General features: G+C 36.4%; 1 protein-coding gene across 4 annotated transcripts in view; it reads left to right on the top strand.

Moving 5' to 3' along the window:
- Positions 1-25,894, top strand: part of DENND4A (DENN domain containing 4A) — a 56,832-nt gene that overhangs the window by 27,057 nt on the left and 3,881 nt on the right. For 2 of the 4 annotated variants that reach the window (XM_055815476.1, XM_055815470.1), the window contains exons 11-32: positions 155-330; positions 2,203-2,303; positions 4,231-4,449; positions 4,698-4,843; positions 9,750-9,883; positions 10,758-10,893; positions 11,485-11,691; positions 11,797-11,925; positions 12,206-12,350; positions 14,402-14,521; positions 16,067-16,207; positions 17,158-18,251; positions 19,138-19,348; positions 20,478-20,572; positions 21,586-21,761; positions 21,876-22,022; positions 22,474-22,684; positions 22,942-23,196; positions 23,702-23,819; positions 23,993-24,019; positions 24,524-24,686; positions 25,679-25,743. In XM_055815476.1, coding sequence (XP_055671451.1) covers positions 155-330; positions 2,203-2,303; positions 4,231-4,449; positions 4,698-4,843; positions 9,750-9,883; positions 10,758-10,893; positions 11,485-11,691; positions 11,797-11,925; positions 12,206-12,350; positions 14,402-14,521; positions 16,067-16,207; positions 17,158-18,251; positions 19,138-19,348; positions 20,478-20,572; positions 21,586-21,761; positions 21,876-22,022; positions 22,474-22,684; positions 22,942-23,196; positions 23,702-23,819; positions 23,993-24,019; positions 24,524-24,686; positions 25,679-25,743 — 4,216 coding nt within the window. The remainder of the gene's footprint in view (positions 1-154; positions 331-2,202; positions 2,304-4,230; positions 4,450-4,697; positions 4,844-9,749; positions 9,884-10,757; positions 10,894-11,484; positions 11,692-11,796; positions 11,926-12,205; positions 12,351-14,401; positions 14,522-16,066; positions 16,208-17,157; positions 18,252-19,137; positions 19,349-20,477; positions 20,573-21,585; positions 21,762-21,875; positions 22,023-22,473; positions 22,685-22,941; positions 23,197-23,701; positions 23,820-23,992; positions 24,020-24,523; positions 24,687-25,678; positions 25,744-25,894) is intronic. The other 2 variants (XM_055815492.1, XM_055815484.1) reach the window with 2 other exon arrangements.

The raw sequence follows: 25,894 nt of genomic DNA, 5'->3' as shown, positions 1-25,894 counted from the left end.
TTTTTTTTAATAAGCTGCATCTAGATTTTCAGTAATAATTATCTACCATGTTAAATAACTTTGAACTGGCAGTTAGCAAAGTATGGTTTATACTTTCATGGATGATGGTTTTATACATGTTTAACCTATGTTTTGTCTCTGCATATTTTCAAAGATGATATTTCCTTTCCACTGGCCTTGCCCGTATATTCCTCTCTGTCCCTTGGCACTGGCAGATGTGCTAAGTGCACCATGCCCATTCATAGTGGGAATTGATTCAAGATACTTTGATCTCTATGACCCTCCACCAGATGTTAGCTGCGTTGACCTAGATACCAATACAATTTCTCAGTAAGTATGTTAACAGTTTTTCTTCTGCCTTAGATTATTTTTTTTGCTTCTTGTTTTCAAAGGCAAAAACCAGCTTTTTAAAAAAATTTGGAGGGTTTTGTTTGTTTTAAACCTCTAAACTTCTAATGTATCATCAGTCTTGAAATGAGCAAGCTAGAAATTATATCTCCTATTCAACACATCAGAGTGGAGGTACAATCCTCATGGAACATTATTGTCTTTTTATTCTATTACATTAAAATCTTACTGCACACTTTGGCACATTTCCTGGATTGGCCATATTGTGTTTCACTTTGTTGTCCCTAGAGGAGAACAGTCATTTTCATTTTTCGTGATCAGCTTTCTTAGTGTTGGAGAAATTCTTGTATCTTCATATGGGAATCTGCTTGAAAATTAAAACAATTAAATCTTACACCATATCAATATGAAGTATAGGAACTTCATGTTGAGAATTAGAGCTGTGAACTTTCATGGGTGAGAGAGTCTTAATTAAGACTTAGAATCATGCCATTAACAAACTGAAATAACAGTATTGTAATATTTCTCCTTCAGAACTGTGTAGAGAATTAGTATTACAGAATAACATAATAATCTAGTATCTAAAATACTAGCAAGGGACAGTGCTGCACTGTTAAAACCATTGAGAAACAGTCCATGTTATTATGATTTTCAAAACAAAACTATTTATTTCCTTGTGATGATGTGATCCAAAAATAGAGTAAGACTTCTAATTTAAGATTCTAAACCACACAAAATGAAACTTGTGTATCACAAACATTTTATTTTAGGATACTGTTTAATATACTTGGTATACATTTAGTGTTAACTTCTCAAACTCTTTGATTAGTGTTCTTTTGTATCATCATCATCCTGTTGGTAGCAGTCTTTCGGCATTATTATGCCTAACTAAAAACTTTTTTCTGACATTTTCTTAGTTATGGGTTTATTTTTGCTTCAGTAGTTGTGTGTGGATTTAAAGAAGATTGCATACATTATTAGTAAGTAGAATTTTTCTGTTAAGAATTTCATGGTGATACCAAGTTGGTATAGCAGTTCTGCTCTGAAGTTTTTAGTAACTAGTACAAGCTAGACTGTGATAGCTTTGGGTTTGATTTTGTTAGTTTTTGGTTGAGGAACACATTTGTGCATTTTGTCTGGTATTTGTCTAATAAGCTACATATTCATTAATTGAAAGTAATTTATTTCCGCTTGTTTCTGTTTTCGTTATACTTTTAACTGATTTTCTATGAATTTTCTTAAAACAGATTAATTCAGTTTCATTGTATGGAAAGAAGTGTTAAATGCTTACAATTTTTGCAACTTTGACCAATAGAGTCTTGAGGCTTGCTGGTGCCCTCTGTTGACAAAGAATGTTGTGATTTTTTATTTTTTTTTTATCCCAGTAATGATATAGTTAAGTCCAAGTCTATATGCACAAAACACAATGCAGTTATCCCAAATTGATTCAGGTTACTACAAGCATTCTAGTCGTTGTCTCCATCCTAGTTTAAGTAACTATAGCTCAGAACATAGCATGTGTGGTGGTGGCTTTTGCAGTGGCAGGTGCTTAGTACTATTAATCCATCTTTCATGAGTTCTAAGTGGATTGATTTCAGTGCTAGAGTGTGGGTGCATAATTGTCATCCTGAAATACGGGGCATTGGTTGAATGGCTGTCATCAGATATCCATATAGTAAATCAGGTTTGACTTTGGTTGGTTTTCAATCCTTCAAAGGCCTGTTTTAATGGAGCAAATTGTGTACTTGCATTTCTCTGGTGGGATAGAAAAATCATCTGAATATAGGCCTATATACACGTATTCTAGTATATACTCATAATTTTGTTTTTGGGTTTTTTTTTTTTTCCTTTCAGAACTGGAGATAAGAAAGCTATTGCATGGAAGATACTACCAAAGAAACCTTGTAAACATCTGATGAACACTTTAAGTAATTTATATCAGCAACTGGCAGAATGTGAGTTGGGGAAGTACTTTATAAGATTTACATTGGCTGTAGTGTGCCACATGGACAGATGCATAAAGCTAATTAAATGTGTTGTTAAGTCACCCATTACACTAAACATAATGTTTTCATACAGAATGGGAAAATCTGTGCTTTACATCCAGGGATTAGAACCCATGTTGGAGATAATGGGGTGGAGGAGACTTCCATATGTAAGGCAATGCTCAATAGATAATACTCTTTTGTATTGATGTGATCCTCATATCAAAAAAAATGCAGAGCTTTAATGAGAAGAGAATAGTGAAGCAATAGGCCAGGACCTAATAAAGACCTTTGTTTTGTCTTCAAAGCCTGCTCAAGTCTGGTGATGTCTTGACAATTGAGATAACTTTGACACTCAAGCTGGCAGTACTTCAGCTAAAATTTTAAGATGGAAATAGCAAATGTCTTAAATATTGTGTGTTTAAAGGTATAGCAATTAGTGGACATTTCTAAGAAAAAAGATTGGTTGTTGATAGAATCCTCAAATATTACAGAGCAAGGTATATTGAACCTTGATGTGAGAAAGCAGAAAGATAGATAGGGATAATGTTAGTGAAATTCTTTAAAACAAAACATTTGCAAATATAAATGTAGTCAAGGCCAGCTGATGTGCTTGGACATCATAGCTAACAGGCTTTGTGAAGTGGGAAGGAAGGAAGTCCATCAGCACTCTGGCATTATCTGTCTGCTTAGGTGTTTTCCGTAGGCATTGGAGGGAGCCTTAAGGAGCAATAATGCATTTGTAAAATCAAGTTGCTGTGGCACAGGCAGCAAGTGGTTAAGACTTAAATCTGAGTATGATAAGGACAGGGATGATCAACACTGCGTGTTTGAGAAATACATACCCGGAAAGCATATTGCATGAGATCTTTGTATTTAGGATTTAGGACACTTTATTTTTTTTAAAGGCTGTTTACATCTCCTTGGCTATTGAGGTCACTAGACTTTGTGTCCTAGTTAGAATGTACAGAAACAGAAGTTTATTGGTGTGTGCTGCACAAAAAAAATGTGTATAGATGATAGGTAACGAAAATTGTCTGTTGCTTCAAAATTTTGTTATATTTTACTGTGAGGATTTCTTTAGAAAAATTTTTCAGCCTTCTGTATATATGTGGTACTGGTCTTAAATTTATTAGAGTGAATTGTTTAAACATGGTACCATTATAAAGTTGGCTATAATTGTATTACATGGAAAGACAGGAATGAAACCATCCTTTCACCTTTTTGAGACATTTTTGGAATGTTACCATACTCTGTGAGTGTAACAGTGAAGTCTTAGCTAGAGTTTTGATGGCTTTAAAATGTTGATACAAGTACCTGCTTTAAGGATAGGGATTTTGCTAGATATTAAAAAAAAAACCACCTACTTTGTATGGGTGTTTTGCATTGTGTTGTGTTTTGATGGCTCCATTTTACATCTGAGTGGTGTTTTTCTGTGTATAGAGGTACTTAATATGTATAGTCTGCTTTTTGGGAACACTTTGAAATGAAAGGCAATGTAAAAAAAGTAACACACACATCATACCTATGTGTTTGTCCCTAAAATATGCTTCTTTAATTAGCTCTTGTATAAATTTTCCCATATTTTTACGAACGGCTTTCTTTAAGGGTTTTTTTAAAGCTCTGTCCATACTGATTCTCTCTGTTGCTGTAGTAACTAATGTTCTGAAAAGGTAAGTGTATTCTTGCTTTTGATATTATCCAGAGATACAGGGGTCATATAAGGTCAAGCTGAATCCATTGTCACGTGTCATGATTGAATTTAATTGCATATATTTTAATCTGTTCCAAACTTAATGGAGCTCAGTAATCAGTGAACCTAGTAGGATAAAGAGAATTTTTTTCCAGTATTGGGGGGGAAAAAAAAAGTAAAACATTATGTTGTTTTTGTTCACAGTGCAACAGCGACCTAGAGAAGATGCATTAATGGAATTAGCAATGAATGACTATGATTTTAATTCTGGGAAGAAATTGCATCTGTTAGATTTGGAGATCCAAGAAGCGTTTCTGTGTTTCATGGCCTCAATACTAAAAGGTTACAGGTCTTATCTCAGGCCAATAACCGAGGCACCCTCTGAAACAGCCACAGATGCAAGTTCTCTGTTTGAACTACAAGGTGAAGAGTCATAAACTTCTTTTATTTATATTAATTTATTAATTTTTGATTCTCTCTTATTTAAAGAATAAAAACATTTGTGGTGTTAGTGTTGTAAATGGTGATAGAAATGTAAGTGCAGAAAAAATTGCATAGTAGTAGCAAAGATTACAGAAAGGTTACTGCTCATGAGCAGAATGTATGCTGACTTTTGGTGAGGGCTTTTTTGGTTTGGGCTTTCTTTACATGCCTGTGATTTCACTTTACAGGTTTCCTCAAAAGTCGAGATCGTTCACATCAGAAGTTCTACACCCTGATGACCAAAACTCAAATGTTTATTCGCTTCATTGAAGAGTGTTCTTTTGTCAGTGATAAGGATGCAAGCCTTGCATTTTTTGATGACTGCGTAGATAAAGTAAGCATGTCTTCAAATCCATATAGTTTTTTAACTTCTGCTGTAGCTTACATTATCTGATATAGTACAAGCAGAATATATTTGAAGGACGAGTTTATTTCTGTTTTTTTCTTCCTTTTTTTTTCTAGTCACTGTAGCCTTCCATTTTCCTCTTTGGTTGGGCTTAATTTCACTTTCTGGTTTGAATTATTGAAAGTATAAATATGAGAACAAATAGAAGTACCGATTTTCACATGTGTGTGCCCATAGTAGGAAGTGTAATATTCTGACTGTAAAGCAGCAGCTTTGAGTTCTTTGTCGGAGATTAATATTCCTTAGATAGAACTACAATAATTTTTATAGATTGTGTAATACTTCATGCAGCCATTTAGGAATGGAGTTGATGAGCAGCACACTAAAAGATATAATGCAGTCTCACTGTTCTTTAATCATTATAAATAAAGGGTTCCTTGACCTGCGTTTGATTAATGTGCTGGCCATTTTTTTCTAATAGCAATTCTCTAGTTACTCTTGGAGAATTTTTAGAAGGGTTGTACTAAAAGTAAATAACTAAACCGAATCTTTATCAATTTTCCTTTCACTCATACTGCTGTCACTTGTTTCCCCTGATTCAAAACCAGCTTGCTGATGTTGATATTTTGAACACAATGGTTGTATTGATAGTCTTCTCTTGGATAGGAGTATTTTCTAATGACCTTGTTATCAAATATTGATGGATATTAAATGTATGGGTTTCTTAACATAAGCAATATTTATTACGGTGTGTCACACAAGTTTTGCAGAAGCTGTCATTTTTTGCAGGTTCTGTTACCCTGCCATTGTGTTATGTTGCAGTAAAGGAATACCTTGCTATCTGTTGCTGTGCTGTTCTCTCACTTGTAATGAGACAGAAAGGGAATTGTTCAGGATTATGTGACAAGGAGTGTGAAAGTGCAACATGATCACAATTGATGTTTTTCTTGAAGTAAACTTAGAACTTCTGCTGGACTGGAGCTCTCGGAATGTTGGATTTCCTAGCTCAAAGTGGATTTCTGTTTTAATCTTCCATGGAAGTATCACTCAGACTTGTTTGTAAGAAAGGTCCACATTAGTATAGTGTTCAGCACTGTTCAAGGACTAATTTTCTAAAAAGGACAGGTATATTAGCTTTGGAAAGACAATGAATTTTCAAAAGAGGGTCTACAGAAGTGTTTTGAGGCAGCTTGACAATTTTTTTGCATTAGTTTTTGTTTTCAGAAGAACTAAAGTGAAACTCTCTCTTATATCCCTGTTTGCTTCTATTGTGACATCAAAGAAATTTTTATGAATATTATAAGACATTCCACACCTACTTGTCATCTCACTGGCTACCTGTAACACACTATTCTGGGACACTGATGTTTAAGTAATGCAGAGTTGTCTAGGATTGCCTGTAAAGTAGGTCACCTGCTGTTTGTTTCACAGGAATTAATACTGAAGACTGTAAAACCTGCTATTTACAGTTTCTATTTATGGCTGTTTCTGCTATGAAAGTGCAGAAGAGCTGTAAGTTGTTTTGAAAACAAATCTGAAAGCAGTTAAGTTTGAGAGAAGTATAAAAGCATGGTCTAATATTATTTAATGCTCTTCATAGCTTTTGCTAGTCTCTATTTTTTCAGTAGTAGTTCTCAAAAGTGTGCTCCATAGCTCTGCAGCATGAGTTGCATGTATTCATGGGTTGTAAATTGATTTAATGACGAACATTTCTGTAATATTCACTCAGTTATCCTATAGTTCAGTTAAAAAGCCTTCAACATGTAGTGCTTGCTTTGCTGTATGCCAGTGAGTGTTTAAAAATGGGAGGTCTTGTAGACAGGAGTATACCCCGGTGACTAAACACTGTTGAGCAGTACTTCATTTCCACTGTGTTGCTGGTTAGTTCTCTGACTAACGTTAAATAGGTTTTTTATTCAGAATGCGATGGCTATGTAAGTGTCAAATTCTATCTGCTATATTTCATTTTATAGAATGGTTTACGAGGGCACTGAAGTTGATGCCCTAGCTAAAGTACCTTGCCTGGGAATTCAAACTGTTCTTCTGAAAAAGTAATGCTTAGGTTGGTGATGCCACTGTGAGACTGCAAATAATCTGTGGAGCTGTTGGAGCTTTCACCTTTTCTCAAAGGTTAAGTAGCCGCTTGTACAGCTGAAGCAAAGACTCCTCTGTTCTAATGCCAGTTATTTTGCTAGTTGATGCTGTGGGCAGCTTGCTTCTGCTATAAAAAAATGCTCATGACAGTGCCATGACAATAAATTTTACAGAAAGTAGTTGTACTTCTCCAGCTTCTGTCGGTGAGGATTTAATTCAGTTTTATTAATGGGACAGCTACTTCAATGACAGTGATAATTGTGGGGAAACAGAGGCACTGGAATTACTATGCACTTAGGATTTGCCATGGCTTTAGAATTGCTTGTGAACCTAGGTGCTCACTGACGTGAGGGAGTGGGTTCCCATGTAGGATTTATTTGAACAATGATAGATTTGCCTCACCTTCCCTGCTTCTCTTTCTTGATGTCTCTTATTTCTGATACTGTGCTTAACAGAAACTGTATACAAAGTCAAAATACTGAAGTGTACCAAGGACTGTTATATGAACCAGAGCTTTAGCCAAGGTGCTCTTTGACCACATACCAAATTTGAATGATTCCAATGAAGTGAACTTATATATATATATATATATATATATTTGTCTTTCACAAGGCGAACCAGTACCTGAAAGGGTATGCATGAAAGAGTGATATCATGGGTTGAAAGACGATACAAAACTTTCTTATGGTTAGTTATAGGCCATTGGGTTGAGACAAATTTTATGAACTATGAAATTAGTTATCTATAAAATACAATCTAAGCCTTGTCATAAATAATTTATAATAATAGTTTAAGCTGAAGAATAATCTCCTCTACATGTTATTTTATCTTAGACAGCAGCAGCAGAGATTGTAATTGATTACCTTTTTTTTTTTTTTTTCTGCTGAAAGATATGGTGTAATTGTCTCACAAGTTTTCATTTTCTCCAGGAATTCAAGAATTACCTCAATTCAATATGTATTTAAGCTGCTGGCTTTAAAGTATTTCACTGGTGAAACTTGTAACTGGTGGAGGGGCTTAAATCCTTAAAAGTATTTATTTAAATTGCCATGTAACGTTTCGTTTATTTCCACTTTCAGGAGCCATATGTTCTTGCTACTCGGCTGGTTCAATTTGCTAATACTTTCCATCTGTCTCGTGCAGTAAAACGTGTAATTAAGAACACCTCTTCGTATGTTTATGAAACTTTAAATATTCAGGAATTCTGCTGAAACTACTTGATATATTTCCACCTCACCGCAGGGAGAGAACTGTGGAATATGCTGCTTTTTGTATATTAATTCTCTGTTGCTAAACTCTTAAGGCATGAATAACGTGCATCCTTGGGTTCCACAGGTTGCTTATTAATTTCTTTGAAATAATGTACCATTTGGCTGTGATTTCGTTGCCATTTAAACCACTTAAATAATGGCTATAAATGTAAACTGTGACATTATTTTAGCTGAACAGTGGGGCTAGCAATATGTGAATAAATAGCATGTTCTGTATGCTAGGAAGTAAATAGTTTTTGATAGTGCCAGCTCTGAGATGGAGATGCATTTCATGCCATAAGCAGAAGCAGCGCTTATGAGGTATTGGAGGAGACGTGGTTGGTGACAGAAGATCAGAGACAAAGCAATACAAATATCGGTACAAGTATCAAGACTCTCAGGTAGAATGTAATATGAGTTATACTTGCTCTGTCACTAGTAGTTTCTGCAGTGTGAACAGTAGGAGAGGAAGCTTCCAAGTTAAAGACCTATCTGTCCGTTTTCTCAAAGGGAAATAGTCCATAGTACCCCAGTATCTTGTTTGAGGTGGCTAAGTTTTGCTTTGGCTCTTTATTTTTGTCTTAATGGAATGAAATTTGCCTGGAGCCTTAATGTACGTCTCTGCTGCTGTCTTTAAAGCAGGGCCATGAATTTGGGAAGTGCAAATTTCTCCCCCTCTCTGCAACAGCCAGGCTAGCAAAGCAAAGACATATAGTCAAATTGCCAGTTACAAAGCTGAAAACAAAACCAAACAAATGCAGCCGTAATTTATGCTTAATGATAGTATTATTGCAAGTTGCCTTTGTTATCTGTGAACTGAATTTCTGTCTTGGTTATGAGAGGACGGGACCACACAATATTTGCTGTATTTCCATGTGTACAGCTATAAAGTTATCTGAAAGAGGAAAAAAAACCCACCTAAATTTACCCTTCACCTTTCAGATTACTTTGTTTTTCTAAAAAAAAACCAGTTACTTCTAGCTTCCTTTAATTTTAGTAAGATTCCATGTTTTTATTCCATTATCTTTTTGAATGCATCTGTATTTCTGCAGTCTCTGCAAACTAGCATGACCTTAATGACTATGTAAGTGACTGAAATTGCTAGGTAGTGTCATTTTTAGATTCTGTATACATCAGACAATTGGATAAAGTGGGGGGTTTTAGTGGTTAAGATGGGGGGGGGGGGGGGGCGGAAGTTCTTTCTTTCATATTTAAAAGTAAAATTGAAGTCACTGCTGCAGTTGGAAATGTAGATCCAGAAATGGTTGAATTTACAAAGATTAACCTCTTTGTACAACTACTTTACGATATTTACCTGAAAACAGTCAATCCAGACTATAACATTAAACATTGATTATTGTGTTGGGGTGAAGTTTACAAAAAAGATGCAACACTTACTATTCACATTATAACTTTGCAAGGCATCCTTACTTTTAAGATGTAGTCCTTTGATGCTAATACAGACTTTGTCCTACTTGAACATATAGCTGTAATGACAGAAAATATAATCACACTAGTAACTACTTTTTCTTTTAACGTAACTTCTACAGGTAGATACAGACAAAACTGGGGAAACACGACTTATTGAGCTGGATGAGTCATACAAGAGTGAGCATACAGTTTTCATAACACCACCTGAGATCCCTCATCTGCCAAATGGTGAAGAGCACCCTCTACAATACAGGTAACCTAAGGACACAGAAGGATGCTAGCCAAAGTCCTAACAGCTGCCCTTGTAGGGTTTAGTTTTTAGGTTCTTGTGATAGCCACAAAGTACAGATTTTTTTTTTCTGTCCCTTTATGTTGCTCAAGTAAAAATGTGTATGTAAAACACCTAGTGTGCCACCTCTTTTGAAGTTTCATTTTGTGTGCGTGTACACACAGAAACAGTAATATTAAAGCTGGCTTTGTGTTCACATTACATTGTGCTAGCTGTTGACACTTTTTAAGACTAAAATTTAAATTAATGGACCCAGTCTGTTGGCCTGCTGCTACTACTGATAAGGATACAAGCTGGAGATACTCTTTGGAAAGAGAGAGTACATTTAAAAGAATCACTGAAAACTGGTGTTACTAATTTAGTAATGGTATCAGATGAGCTTGTCTATTGGTTTCTTCATTAATTCTGAGAAACATTTTAAAATCTAATCTAATTTAACCTTTCAGATGATTTGATATTGTTCACATTGATTTTTATAAACATCTGTCATGTAATGCTCACCAGGGACTAAAAGACACGGATTATTTTTTTTATTAACTAGAATCAATACTAATGCATTTGACACATTAATTAAAGAAAATACTATGGAAGCAAATGTATTTATCAATTTAAGTTGCTTACACTGAAGTAACAGGTTAAGAGACTGTGCAGGCTTATGAAATCATGCAGATGGATTAGTAAACCACTTTGTCAACGGTGTCTTTAGAGATTTACTTTTGTGTTTTTTATTTCCTGTGTAGCTTCTAGCACAACTGTGTAATTGATTTTGTTTGATATTGTGTGACGTGTTTACTTTGGAACTGACTTACAGAAGTTAAGTGACACATTTCTTTTACAGCTATAATGGATTTCCAGTATTAAAACTAGATTTGTTTGAGCGACCTGAAGGATTTCTCACAGCACCAAATAACAAACTGTCTTCCAAAGCCAGTAGCCCCAACAGTCCATCGCCAATGTTCAGAAGAACTAAGCAGGTACTTGCAGACATTCTTGTAGCATGAGGTGCTTTTGGAAGGTGACAGCTTGCTGCCTTCATCTTGAGTTTTGGCTATAAAGACTGTCTGGCAGTGACTACAGCCTAATGGTTCTTCACTACTGCAGTGTCCATAGGGTAGCCATGCTAACTGTTCTTTGGATGTTTACCTGTGTTTCATGCCTACACTGTATCGTACAGGGCCCCTGTACACAGATTGCCGTTTGTTGTGATGTCCCTATACCTTCTGTGTTCTTTGCGCTGTTCAGGAGCGTAAATTGCATGCCCGCATCCACTTCTTGGTTGGTCTTCACTGTCTGGAGCTTTAAAAGGGACTCTTAACTTTCAAATGTTTCTTACAAAAAATGCAGACCAAGAGTAATAGACATAAAAACTTACATTTCTCTTAAATGTAGGGGTGGAATATAGCACAGGTTTTGGTATTGCTAACTCTACCGAATTCCCATTTTGAGTATGTTCATATTAATGTTGCAGTTTCTCTAGGTCTAATGATGCATGTTCAGATTTTAACATCTAGGTTTGTGTATTGTGCATGTACATATACACAAATAGTCTTTATGATTCTTTACAGGAAATTAAATCTGCACATAAAATTGCTAAGAAGTACTCGTCCATACCACAGATGTGGTCCAGGTGTTTGTTACGTCACTGCTATGGTCTTTGGTTCATTTGCCTTCCTGCATACGTCAAAGTGTGCCATTCAAAAGTCAGGGCTCTGAGAACTGCGTATGATGTGCTACAAAAAATGCATACCAAAAAAATAGATCCACCTGATGAGGTAAAATAAGTCAACCCCAGAATTCCAGAGGTGGCCCATGGGTTTTATTGAATGGAGTACATGTTTGGCTGTAGAAGCACAATACTAACTTGTGTATACTTTCAGGTATGCTACCGAGTACTCATGCAACTGTGTGGACAGTACGGTCAGCCTGTACTAGCAGTGAGAGTGCTTTTTGAAATGCAGAAAGCTGGTGTTGACCCTAATGCCATTACTTATGGCTACTACAATAAGGTAAGTATTTTTGAAAGAGAAGAAAAAAAAAATTGCATTTTCTTCCAGGCAAATAGAAGCAAGCAAAATAAGGGAGGAGATCAGATGTAATTCTCTCATTTCAAGTAAAAGGAAGAAATAAAAGACAATAACTGTGTTGTCTTCATTTTTGTAGGTTTAGAAGTCTACTTTATACTGCCAATGTAACCCAATTTCAAATTTAAATTCATGATTTCACACTGTTCTTACATCTAACTGTTCCTTAAGATGACTGTATTTGACTTTGGTATTTCCAAAATAGGCTGTTTTGGAAAGTACCTGGCCTTCAAGCAATCGAGGTGGCTATTTCCTATGGATGAAAATACGAAATGTTGTTTTAGGAATAGCACAGTTTAAAAAAGCATTGAAAAAGCTGCCAGCAAGCACTTCACATACAGCCATTCCTGGTAAAGTATTCACATCCTTTTCTTTTTTATTTTCATGCTGATAACATTATTTCAAAAAGCTTTCTGTTGTGAATTTTGATAAAACCATTTAAAGAGAGGGGATAAAAGAAGTTCTTGCATAATTTTTTAAAAACAGCTTTTTTTTGGTCTTTGAATCCAAAAGTCTGCTCTTTATTGTATCAGCTCTTCGTGGAGACAAAATATGAACCTGCAGCTGATGTGATCATTATCCTAGTTCATACAACAGGCAGTCTCATAACTGGCAGAAACATCTGTCCAGCCTTGCCATTTCCCTCCCCACTTTTTTTAATGTTAGTGAAGAGACTACTAGAACTAGTCCTTGAGCTTGCAGGTTCTGCATACCAACTGAAATGATGATACTTATTTTTTATATAGACTATAAGTACAAGATCTCTGGTTTTCTTTCCAGTGACGTTTAAATGGCTATATTACCATGGCAGTGGTCACTGGTAGTTTGTATTTTTCATAGGTACTACTTTCCACAATATTTATGACTAGTGAAGCATGATGGCACATTTTAAAGTACCAGCAATATAGTTTAGTTTTAGTTTAGTTGTAGTTTGCCTGGGAAGACCGTTACAACATACATGTCTGAGTGTATGAAGATCACCTGAATCTCCTGAGGTCCCTTCCAACCAGGGCTATTCTATGATTACAAATATGTGCAAATAAATACTTGCCCTGACTAACACAACAGATATGATGGCCTTATGGCTGGAGTATCTGTCCTAGACTCAGGAGACTACAGTCCTACTTCTGGCTCTGTCACTAGCCTTCTGGGTGACCTTGAACAAATTTACTGGTTTTCTGCCTGTCCTTCATGAAGCTGACCTTCCTGATAAACTACTTTTTTGAAACCTTTCCATGCAAAGCACTACAGGAGAGCTTATAGATGCTGGTCACAACTCGAACCATGTAAACTAAGGAAGTGTAATTAGTCCTTTATTAAGGAACTGTCACTTATAATTAATGGTATTTGCTGTTGACAATCTGATATATTTTTTTTCAAGATTTTTTGCATAAAATTGCATAGCTAGAATGCATGCTGACTCTTCAGGCAATCCCATTCCCAAAAACTCTTCCATAAATTCCAGAATATTTTAATTCTGTTATCTCTACAATTACAACAAGGTTTTTACCCTCTCTGTAGAGACGAAGTGCAGCATCTTTAGGGAAAAGAGGGAAAGAAGCTGACTTTCAGCTGTATCGTACCCTCGATCCTGGACAGGTACTTGCTGTTACTTCCTAAACTGCATGAGAGCAGACCCCCTAAAGATGCTGTGGCACTGCTGGAGACTCAGGTTGACCTGGACAAAGGACATGGAATGTGTGTGACTTGAAGTGCTCACTAGCATTTATAGTGAACATAAACTTTCTCACCTGCTTTGTTAGTTTGGGTGCTAATGCTTTATAACAACTTGGAAGAGGAATAGCCATGTTAGTGTTACGTAAATTTGATTCTTGAAATCAATCATTTAGACTTTATTAGTTACACCTGGGGCAGTGTTTTGTCATAACAGTTACCAGATAGTGGCTTGAATGTCTGCAGGGGTTTTTTGGGGGTGGTGTTAGCTATTTTTATCTTAATCTTACTTTGCAAACAAACTCATGGTTGTTGCTGCATTATTTTAATTTTTTTACTTTCTAGAGTAAAACCATGAGAATTACATGCATTAACTCTTGAGAAACGTACAACACTAAAATGAAACCGTGTTTAGATGCCTCTTAGAGTTCCTGAAAAGATGTGACACTTTGATCAAATAAACCATGCAAGAGAATCAAAGACAAGGAGTGCTTTAGTATTTAAAAAGAAATGTTGCAAATTACCCCTTTAATTTCATCCTGTAGAGCATTGCTTCAGTATTCTATACTGTAAAAGTAAGCCAATCATTTTTCTTGCTTTTTTGTGGTAAAATGTTCACTGCTAATTGGAAGGTACTTGATAAGTGGCCTTTGAATTGGTGTGGATATTCAATTTATTCTGTTGAACGATGTCACACTATTAAATGCCATAATTGTCTTTATGATAGGGGGACTTTCAGACTTTGGCAATAACACATCATTTAAGGAAGAAGCCAAGCAAGAGAAAACTTGTCTTCAAGATATACAAGAACAAAAAGAGGACAAGAGAGAAAGTGACTCCAGTTCTCGTATGTATCTTGTGAATGTAGATATCTAGCTCATTATGAATAAATAGGGGTTTCAGCAAAAGCTAAGTGGGACAGCTGATATTTTTTACTGCAAGTGTATGTCATAATGCCAGTTTATGCCCATGCCTTAAGTTCTTTTCTCTAAATGTAATTTTCTGGATGTCTAATGGTTTAATTTCTAATATTACAGTTCTTTTTCCCTCCTCTGTTTCAAATAAGCGATAATGGTAATAAAAAGGCTTAATGATAATTACAGAGTAATGGTTTTGTCTTTAAAAAAAATTAAATTGCTTTATAGGCATAATCTACAGGAAAGCCTTTTTTACCAGTCTGTTTTCTTTATAAATCCCTTAAGATGAGAACAGCTGAATTTTTGCAGGTCTGTGAGATCTTACTCTGCTCCCTGGAATTACCAAACTTTAGGAGATGCATCAGAAAGGAAAATAGGTTTTGGATTTGCTGTGGGCCTTTTTTTTTCCTTCAGGTTTTACATGTGCTGCTCATGATTTCCTTAACTGCAGCTGAGCAGCACAGACCTTTAATATGTTAGTTAAAATGTGTAAGTACTATAGATTCCCATATACATTAATTGAAAATATTTTTAATAATAAATTTCTCCTAATAAGATTATTTCATTTTTTTCAGTGTGCTTTCCCCTACCATTTAACTATCCCCTTGTGAAGTGGAAGTGGTGTAAAAGTATGAGAAAATACGGAACCAGAATAGTTACTTCATTGTTTTCTTTTCACCATAGTCTTTCTTCTAGAATTAGAATTTTTTCTTCAGTTTGCTTGAAAAATTTGTGTGTTACCCACGGGCATAAAAACATGCCTGTAAGATGCAGGCAGGTTATTTAGGTTTAATGAAACTTTTGAGGACACAGAAAATGTGGATTCTGCTGAAAGCTTGTATTTTTAGCCATAATTAAGACAAGTTTGTGGCTCTCTACAGTAATATTATGTGCTGAGAATGTTTTGCACTTTTGAATACAACTTGAATATTAAGTTGCTTGAATTCCTCTAGAGAAGCAATTGTCTATTTTAGGTAGCCACCTGCAACAGAATTTCTCTTTCATATCTAAGAGGTGAACGTAAATACTGCAACATCTGCTTCATTTTCCCTTGTGTTGCTGTGGTCATGGGGGTAATGATATCGGTATGAAGATAGGCTCCTTGGCCCTGAGCTCTTGCAAAGGCAGGAGAAAATACTCTTACACCTACCTATCCTTCGCAAGTGAACAACGATGGTCTTAAGACTCCACAACCACCACAGATTTTGGTATGCAAGTACTGGTTACTTGGACTCTGTGTACAGAAGCTTATGGAACTTCCAGTTGTAGGAGTAATGCTGGGAATTAACTATCGATAGTTCAGTTGCAGCAGCTTGAAAACCTCTGTCCAAGTAGATACCAGCCTGCGCATCGTGTGATATGTACCACATACTGTCACTTCATCCTGAGTAAAGCATCTAATAGGTAATGGAAACCTGAGATTTAAAGGAAGTTGCTTTGATTTTAAAGAACTCTCTGTCCTTTTCTGTATACAGTTTCTGAAGTGGAGAGCGCAAAAGGGAGCGGTGACTGTCTACCTAAACTAAATTATCAGAACTCAAGTAATGCCAAAGCCACTTCTAGCATAGTGCGGCTCAATGGTACGGTTGACAATACCGTCGCAGAAGCTAGCACAGGTGAGCAGAAGAGAAGATAGATTTTGTTTCTTAAAATCACAGAATCATTTAGGCTGGAAAAGACCAATCGTTCCTCTGCAGTTTTGCCTACATATATATTTCATTTGTAACAAGAGCTGTAAGGAATGTGCCCAAGTTCTGTTGACCACAAAACTTACACTATTTTATTGGTGCAGTGGCTGATGAAATTTGTGGGAGTGAGTTTAGGTTGTTGTCTGCAGAGGTGTCTCCCTGACACAGCGTACGAATATTCTGCATTTCTACATTTTTTTCTTGTTTGCCTTTTTTTTTTTTTTTTTTTTTTTCCCCCCCCACTATAGTTAACATCTACTTACAAAATCCCCCTTGGTTTTTTTTCTTATAAACTCCAGCAACAAATGAATTCCTCTGGGCTGGACAAGAGGTTTCTATGCAGTACGATTAAAAGAAGCTTTCGGGCATTTTCACAAGTTTTTCATGTCAAATCTCGTTATTATAATACTGTCAGCTGTGCTTGAAATACTGAAATATCATACTTTAAAGTCCACGTCTTTAAGCTCTGGCAAAACAATGGAAACTTCTCTGATGATAACTTCTTTTGTTGGATCTATTTCTAATTCATCAGGTGTTGCCCTTTTTTGCCATTTCCTAGATACCTTTGCCTGTCCCTAGCTTTCAAGCCTCTTAATAATGGTGTATGTCTCCAAAAGGGGAAACTAAATATGTCTGAGACTTTTTGGTGTCTCTTGAAGTACTCTGGAGTTGTATAATTAGACTTCCTTTTAAATGTTTTATTCCTAAAAGTTATGGCCATGGTCAACTCAGCTTTTCAACCACTAGAATAATACGTAGTCAATTCCATGTCTGTGTTGTAAACTCTTTGAAAGTTGAGACAAATTTGCATTCTTTCATAATTTTGTTTAGCTTTCTTGCAGAGCAAGAAATAAAGCACCTTGTTTCATCTTTTTCAGAGAGCTCTGTAGGATTGCTGTTTACATCATCTTTTGAGGATGCCAGTGAAGTGGAACTTATAAAAAGTAAATCTTTAAGAAAGAGACATAAAAGCGCAGTAGAACCTGACTTAAGGGAGATACAATGGGAAAGCAGGAACCGTAACCTGAGTGGAGATGGCTTAGTGGGACTCATGATAAACAGAATAAACCAGGAAGCAAACCCTGGGGAAATTGTTGAAAAACTAGGAGCTGATGCCAAAATCCTATCTAGTGCATTACAGAAAAGCATAAGGCCAAAAACTCTTAATATCAGAGCTTCCTCGTTAGAATCTAAGAGAGAAAGCCTGGAGAAAGAATCTAGTGATGAAGATGTAGCTTTTGATTGCAGTTTTACAGATAAAACAGAGTCTCCTGTTATCTTTGATCTGGAAGACTTGGATGCAGAACCTGAAACATCTACAGCAGTGAAATCCTCCAGTGAGAAATCTAGAAGGTTGCAAAGAAAGAGCAGCTTTCCAGTAAAGCCAGTTGAAAAGACAGATGTTGAAACTGGATTTGATCCACTGTCTCTGCTGGTTGCTGAGACAGAACAGCAGAAAGAGGATGAGGAGGAGGATGATGACAGAAGTGTTTCCACTCCATCTGCAAGACGAGATTTAGCTGAAGAAATAGTCATGTACATGAACAATATGAGCAGCCCTTTGTCAAGTCGTGCCCCAAGCATTGAGTTGCAGAAACCTTATGATGACAGAAATGCTAATAAAAAGAGCCCAACAGTAATCCAGCCTTGTAGGAGGTCCAGCCTGCCCCCGAACTCCCCAAGGCCATCCCGTCTTACCAAATCCAAGAGTTATCATGCAAAAAATGAAGAAAGGCCAAGAGACAGGCTTTGGTCCTCCCCGGCTTATTCTCCAAACAGTCCAGCAAAGGAACAGCCACAGGATGCAACTAGTGCATTAACACTTGTCTCTTCACCGTCATTCAACTTGGATACGCTGTTAACACCTAAGTTTGATGTTCTAAAAAGCAGCATGTTTTCTGCTGGAAAAGGGGTTGCAGAGAAAGCTAGCAAGTGGTACTCAAAATTTACAATGTATGCTGCATCCTCAAAGGTAAACTTTTATAATTACTTCTCCTCCCTCCCAAAACTAAGTTCCTATAAACTAAGGAAAAAGCTTTGTAAAGGTTTTATAGCTGACTTTTATCTGATGAATCCCCCATTTGAATGACATGCATCATGATAGACTATGCATATTAAGTAGTTTCAATCATGTTTGAATTGCCAGGAACCTGGCTTTATTGTCTTGAATCAAACAAAATTTTGGTCTAGCATGGGCTTGGAGTATATTTAATGGGAAAACATAAGTATACCGTAGTGTGTGAACAAGGCAGACAAGACTGCTCTGCCTTCTTTAGGTAAACAAAAGAAAAAATACTCAAATAAACAATGTTTTTAAGGCTTTACCACTTTTATGAAAAAATGGAAATCTGCTTGTATTGATTACTGAAGTGATTTAAGGCTAACTTTGACCTGAGGTCATTTGGCTAGTGTTCTTTGCTGCTGCCAGCTCAAACAAAAATTAATTTTGTTCCCACTCCTTGGGAATGAAAGTAGATGCAGTTTTCTGTTTACGTATTGTTCTAATGTGCTTCAAACCAATCTGAGGCTAATTAAAGTGCTAATGATGCCTTGCCTATCCTAATGTATTCCTACAGCTGCTGGTAACTTTTATATCAGTGGTTGGGAAAAGTTGTAAGATTAAAATGGTTTAAGTTTTCATTTAGATATTTGTATTAGAAGAATCTTTTAGAAAGCTTCTTGTGTAGCTATTTAACCCTGAGTGAAACTTGCCTTGTTTTACATTGGTGCTGAATGATTTTTCCAAGGAAGGAAGTTCATGCCTTGAATTTACTGAGACAAAGGAGGCTACCTCTTATTTTCAGAAATATTTTTGCTTTCCTTTCCTTTTCTCAGTGGAATTTGTTTTGTTCTCTCAGGATCAAAATTCAGACCGAGCAAGTGTTTCATCTCTTGGAGCTCTGGACTCAGAATCTACTTCTCTAACTGATGAAGATGTCTGCAATGATTTTGAAAGTGCTTCTCCTCAAGAGAATACCACGTCAGAAATTAAGGGAATTGGCCTCAGCAGGACAAGCCTAGAAAGCTCAGCTTCCCATGATGGCTCATCAAAACAATTTGAGCAGTGTGGTAAGAGACAACTTTTGCACTGCATTCATTGATCTGAACAAAAATATTCCTGTTTCAGAAGTTGTTCTTCCATAAATTTCAGTTTGGGATCATCCTAGTTGTTGGTCCTTTTTGTGGAAGAAGTTCATTTTTCTTTTTCTACCTGCAAATTATTACTCATACATATATGTCCATACCTGTGGATATTTTCGTTGTAGAACCTTGTTTTGGGTGTTCTTTCTTGTGGAATAACTTGCTCAGTAACATCCTGTCCCTGAATAAGTGTCTGGATGCTACAGCTATGTGAATAAGTGATCCTTTGGGTCCCTTCAGTATTCATGTAATCACATTATTTGTGTAAGCTGTGCAGCTCCAGAAAACGCCTATTAAAAACTTCCAGATAGTAACTTTATTAGTCTGATTTTGCTTTCTAAAAGTAGTAAAAATCCTTTCTGGAAAATTGTTACCATTTTCTGGAAGCCACTGTTGGAAGCCGATTATCAGACTCGCTCTGTGTTTGTAAATTTTTTTCTCTTATCTGCACTGAGTAGTTGGTAGTGACTGTTGGATCAATTTCTGTACTACTGTCATTATGGAGTACAGCGTGTTGAGCAGAATCAGCGTGAAAGGAAGATCTGTCTACTTAGATCCCTCGCTTAGCACATATAAGAGCTGCCTCCACATCCCCAGTTTGTAGGCTGGAGAGGGGCAGTGGAAGGTGTCGTCATGTCTAGGGCATTGGGGCACCCTGAGCCTGAGGGGACCCTGGCTGTTTTAGTGTGGTAAAGGGAAGGGGTGGGGGTTATCTACAGTTACAAGCAGCATCTCTTATCCTTCCCTAGTTTTTGTCCAGACAGAAAGTGTGGATATGAATTAATCTGTAAAATTTGTTTCCAAGCTACCAACTGTTGTAAAAGAAAAAACTGAACATATGGAAATTCTATGTTGGTAGATTTTATTTTTGCCGTTGTTGGTACTGGGCAGATGGCAGCCTCACACTCCAGCTTCACGTTTCTTTCTATCTGAGTGATCTCATTTGTTGCATCCTCCATCACACATTTTTTTAACCTTTAGTGTTGTTTGGCCAGAGAAAGTTTACTAAAAATGCATATTCTGAATTATTAATACTTTCGGTTTCTTCTGTTAATAGGTTCTCTTTCAAAGTTCCCTTTACCTGACAAATCGGAGTTGATATCATCTTGCAGTACAAGTAGTACCAGTGTGTTTCAGAACTATGCTATGGAGGTACAGAATGATTTATTTATTTAAATTGATACGCTAAAAACATATGTCTTTAAATATAATGCTATCTGAACCTCTGTTAAAGTTCAAAGCTTAAAACTAATCCACTGAAAGATAGATAAATATTTCTGTGACCGAGTAGGTTTCATTTCAAATCCCACTCTAGAAGTGCTTTTATTGCAGTCACATCTTCTGGTCCTTAAAGCTGCAATTCTCAAGAGTTTGAGAGCTGGATGCCACTGAATTCAGGCATCTAAATCCCTTGTGCAACTAAATTTGTTTAAAGTGAAGACAGCAAGTCTTTAATGGCACTGTGCATTTAAAAACAGAACAGATAACTAGCTATTTACTGTTGTACCTTCTAGTAAGATCATTTTGCTTTTCAGTATTACGCTGGCTTTGGGTGACTTTTTTGTTGTTGTTTCAGTGGATTTGGATTAATGACTGGTCATTTTCATCTTTTATCCCCCCCTTGTTTCTATTATACTGGCCATCACTACAAAAGAGTGTTTAAATTCTAAGAATAACTTCTGTAGTTGCATAAATATTTCTGTACTATTATGTTTGCAAACAGATTACTAATGACTTAATAAAAATTTTATTGACTAACTGGCTGGTTTTACTCTGGGAAGCCATAAAAGAATCACCTAACCCAATTAATTAAAGTATATTTATTTCATGAGCATAGTTCCAGATCCCAGTCTACTTGCCACAATAGAACAAAGACCTGCATTTAATACATTTTTCAGACAGTGCTCATTCCAGTCAGTTGTTATATCAGCCTATCTGCTAATGCAGTTTGGATTTAAGATTTATAGTTGTTCCAAAATGCTTAAGTTTAAACCCAAATGTTCCAACCTAAAGCCTGGGACCAGATATGTGACTAAACTTGTATGCAAGTGGTGAGTAGCATTCATCTAAGGGCAAAGATTCTGGCTACAATTTAAACTGCTTTGTAAAAGAAGGGTAGTTTTGAGAATGTGTTACAGTGGAGTTGTGTTATCTGCTGTATGCAGGTCCTCATCTCAAGCTGTTCACGATGTCGAACTTGTGACTGTTTGGTTCATGATGAAGAAATCATGGCAGGTTGGACAGCAGATGATTCAAATCTCAATACCACGTGTCCGTTCTGTGGCAATTTATTTCTGCCTTTTTTAAGCATAGAAATCAGAGATCTTCGGCGACCTGGACGGTAATAACATTATTTGAATTTTCCTCAATTTTGAATGCTTGTAGTATTTATTGCTTGTGAAGTGTTTATAGTTTGGTCTTTTTGTATAATAATAAGCTTTTGCTTTCCCTACAGTTATTTTCTGAAGTCCAGCCCTTCTACAGAAAACATGCAGTTCCCATCACTTTTTTCCAGTCAGAGTGGGAAGTCCTGTAACACTGCAGCTACTGTTGGCCTTGCTACATCTCTAATGTCCGTTCAAGAGGATATAAATTCAAACAGGTAAACCTGCATTTTCTGCATAGAAATTATTCAAGTTCTCTGTCAACATGCATGTATGTTTTATCAACAGAAATAAACTTTGTAAGATACTCTCTGAAGAGGAGAATTTGATTTGAGAGAAGATCTCCTTGCTGCCTCTTCCTTATCTCAGAGTTGGCCTTGGCCACATCATGTTTTTTCAGCATGGTGTTTGCCATTTCATCCCTAATGTAAAAATTCATGTAGGCATCTGTAATTCTGCAAATTTTATGAACTCTTCTTAGGACGTTTGTGTTCATTATCAGTGCAGGGGGGAATAAAACTTGCACTGTAACATGAACAAGTGTAGTAGCTGACAAGGTAGAATTAGAGATGTCAGATCAATTATTTCCAGTTTATTTCTGTCTGCGTACATGTTTGAGCAAAAAGCTGAGATTCTTAACTTTTTTTTTTCCTCCCCTCCCACTCCCAGCAAATCTAAGCAGCATGACAATATTTGTGCCAGAAGTATCCAGATCCCCTCAGGAAGAAGACAAAATACCTCTGGGTCAGAATGTACAAGTCACCCTGTAGCAAGGAGTATCAGTACTTTTGGTCCGTTGGCAGAAGATGAGAAGGAAAACCAGAAGATCAGCCATATCATTCCTACTGGTAGCCTGCCTGCTACTTTACAAGGACCAACAGTGTGTAGTTTTTCTACCTTAAATGTCGTCTTTTTTTTTTTTTTTTTTAAGTGTATGATACATTAGAGAAATGTGAAACAGCATTAATTATAGAACAGAATTAACCATCCCAAATTAGGAGAAATACTAGGGTTTAGTATTTAAACTAATACTAGTTTTAGATGTCTTATGTGTGTCACAGGGGACAAAAGCTTTCATAAAACTTTGTAAAGCTAGTTACATTCCAACTAATGGCATTTTTTCTGTTTTTACCATAGGATTCCTTGGGCCTAGAATGGCGCTTACCTAGTCCTGATCCTATAACGGTTCCTTATCTCAGTCCTCTCGTGGTCTGGAAAGAGCTTGAGAGTTTACTTGAAAATGAAGGGGATCATGCAATAACGGTGGCAGACTTTGTAGATCATCATCCCATTGTGTTCTGGAATTTGGTGTGGTATTTCAGACGCTTGGACTTGCCCAGCAATTTACCAGGATTAATACTTTCTTCTGAGCACTGTAATAAAAACTCCAAGGTATGGAATCAAATAGGAAATACTGATGTATGAGGGATACTTGCTTCCCCATATGGGAAAACATCAGATAATTCAGTAACTCAAGTGTCTTACAATATGCTGGGCCCAGTCCTGAATTTCTAAAGAATGTGTCAGCTGAAGGAAAAAATGCCTAACTCCCGAACTTGGGCTCAGCAGTACTTGGATGGGGAAAGTGTTTAGCTCTTACTAGTCACACTATGATTTGTGATCCACAGTTACAAAGAAGATTAGTTGGTTTTGTTGCAGTTTAACTAGTTAAGCAGTAGCAGGAAGTTTTGATTTTAGGATTATAGGAAGATACACAAAGTAATCATTTGCTGTCACTGATACCCTGTTCAGATTTAGCTTTCTCTGACTTTACAGCAGTTTTCATAGTACAGCTTTTTACCAGAAGGCCTATAGATGTGAAGATGTATTTTAAATACAGAAATCCTCTATCATGACTTTGTAATAAAATACTTTATGTATGCATTCTCCTGTTCAGATTCCACGAAACTGTATGTCAGAGGACAGTAAATATGTTCTCATTCAGATGCTGTGGGACAATATGAAATTGCATCAGGATCCAAGGCAGCCTCTATATATTTTGTGGAATGCTCAGAGTAAGCTTTGTTTCTTGTGGGTTTTGGTGTTTGTTGTTCTTTGTTTGTTTGTTTTTAAAGAATAGTTTTAATTTTGAGCAACTGAAGATGTGTTTTGAAATAAGATGTCTTTGTGGATAGTTCATGCAGGGTACATAACTGATTTTTTGATCATACTACTTTTTGTCTTGCAGGTCAAAATCGCACTCTTTTGTTTGAGAGTGAGTGTTCAGTTTGGTGTTGCTATGCTAAGTTTGTGTGACTTGTTTTGGGAAGGAGGGTGGTTGTATAGCAGCAAACTGCTTGAACGAGTTTAGTTTTCCAGCATATCACTTCCAAGTCATTGACCAGTATCTCCAGTGGCTTTTTCTTCATTGGGAAGGGAGAAGTAAGGGGGAATATGTTTCAGTGATAACACTGAACTTATATTGGCAATTCATCCACTTAGCTTGTTTTCTTATTTTTAGAGTTTGCTTACAAAGAATTCTGTTGCCAGTGTTGGATCATATGCCTGAAAATAGCTCATGACCCATTACAGCTGTTGCCTTTTCTCTTTGTGCTTTTTGTTTCTTATGTTGATATTATTTTGATTTGATGTTTATTGTTCTTTTGTTCACTACATGTATGTCAACGTTTTCACAGTTTGCTTAGCCTCCCACCTTTCTTTAACAACTTCCCTTGCTACACAAAGAATATATTCTTATAGCATCGCTAATGTTTTTCAGCCCAGAAGTACCCAATGGTCCATTTATTGCAAAAAGATGATGACTCTTTTAACCAGGAGCTCTTGAGAAGTATGGTGAAAAGCATTAAGATGAATGATGTGTACGGACCAATGAGTCAAATATTGGAGAGACTGAACAAATGGCCACATATTAAAAGACAGCGGTAAGAATATGAACATGCTTAACTGGAGCAAAGCTGGACCAGTTGGACCTTCCTGTTGTAAGGCTATTGTAATATGACTTATTTTCATGGTGCAGTGCTTTCTTCTTTAAAACACGCTTTTCAGCAGTGTTCTCAAATTTATCACCCAGTCTAGTAAATATTATTCTTTTCTGTGGTAACTTTCACAAACTTATTTTAGGAAGAAAAAAACTGGAGAAAAATATTTTGCACTCCTTCCTTTCCCCTTTACAGCCACCTTTTTTTTTTTTTTTTTTTCTTCTTACCTCTGAACAATGGGAAATCAAGTAGGGACTGCTATGTTTTGTTACTAAATGTTATTTTTATATTGGTGGGTTTGGTTTTTTTAAATAACCTTGCAGTTGTGTGTGTATATATATTGTATATATAACTTGTTCCTAGGGTGTATAGGTGAATTTTTTTGTCTGTTTAGTCTCCTATTTAGACTATATAATAGTCTCCTATTTAGAAAGTTTTTTTTCATTAGCGGTGGAATTAATGAAAATTATTTCCTATGATTTTCTACTTCTTGCCTGGATTTACTGATTTTTATTTGTAATAGGCTATATAGCAGCCTTTTCAATAGCTGGAGTGTTGACAAGATCATTTGATAGTCTGCCTGCTTTTTCAAGATAATGTGGATGTGGAAAAGCAAGCTCCTTACTTGTTACATTTGGTGGGATTTGTTTGAGTGCCTTAAGTGCATGTTTCACTCTGCATCCATTTAGTGCAACTTCCAGCACAGCAGTGGACACCTTAAGGACCTACCACAAATGATGTCTATATGTGGGGAGTCCAGGGCATTCTCCAGGGGTCAGAAGTGACAGCATTTTGGAGGTGGTAGTCAGGAGTTGTGTTCAAAACGGCACTTTCTAAAAAAGTTATCTTTAAATGCCTCAAACTGTTTTTAATATAAATTGTTTTGTGGTTTATTATTGCAGTATATAAATTGACATTTCTTTTTACAATTTCAGGAGCCTTTATAGGGAAATACTATTTCTTTCACTTGTTGCCCTAGGAAGAGATAACATTGATATAGGTAAGTTTTATAAATCATTCAGATAAGCATAGATGATGAATGTATGCAAACTAGTTTTTCAGCTTCCAAAAAGAAGTAGATTAGATGTGTGCCATTCTGTGTAAGCGCTGAATAAAATGGACTTGCTTAGTCGCTGTCACTGTATTTGGGT

The sequence above is a fragment of the Falco peregrinus genome, chromosome 1, assembly GCF_023634155.1.
Source record: "Falco peregrinus isolate bFalPer1 chromosome 1, bFalPer1.pri, whole genome shotgun sequence".
Lineage (NCBI taxonomy): Eukaryota > Metazoa > Chordata > Aves > Falconiformes > Falconidae > Falco > Falco peregrinus.
The sequence above is the reverse complement of the archived record's forward strand: the minus strand, read 5'-3'. Positions and strand labels throughout refer to the sequence as shown.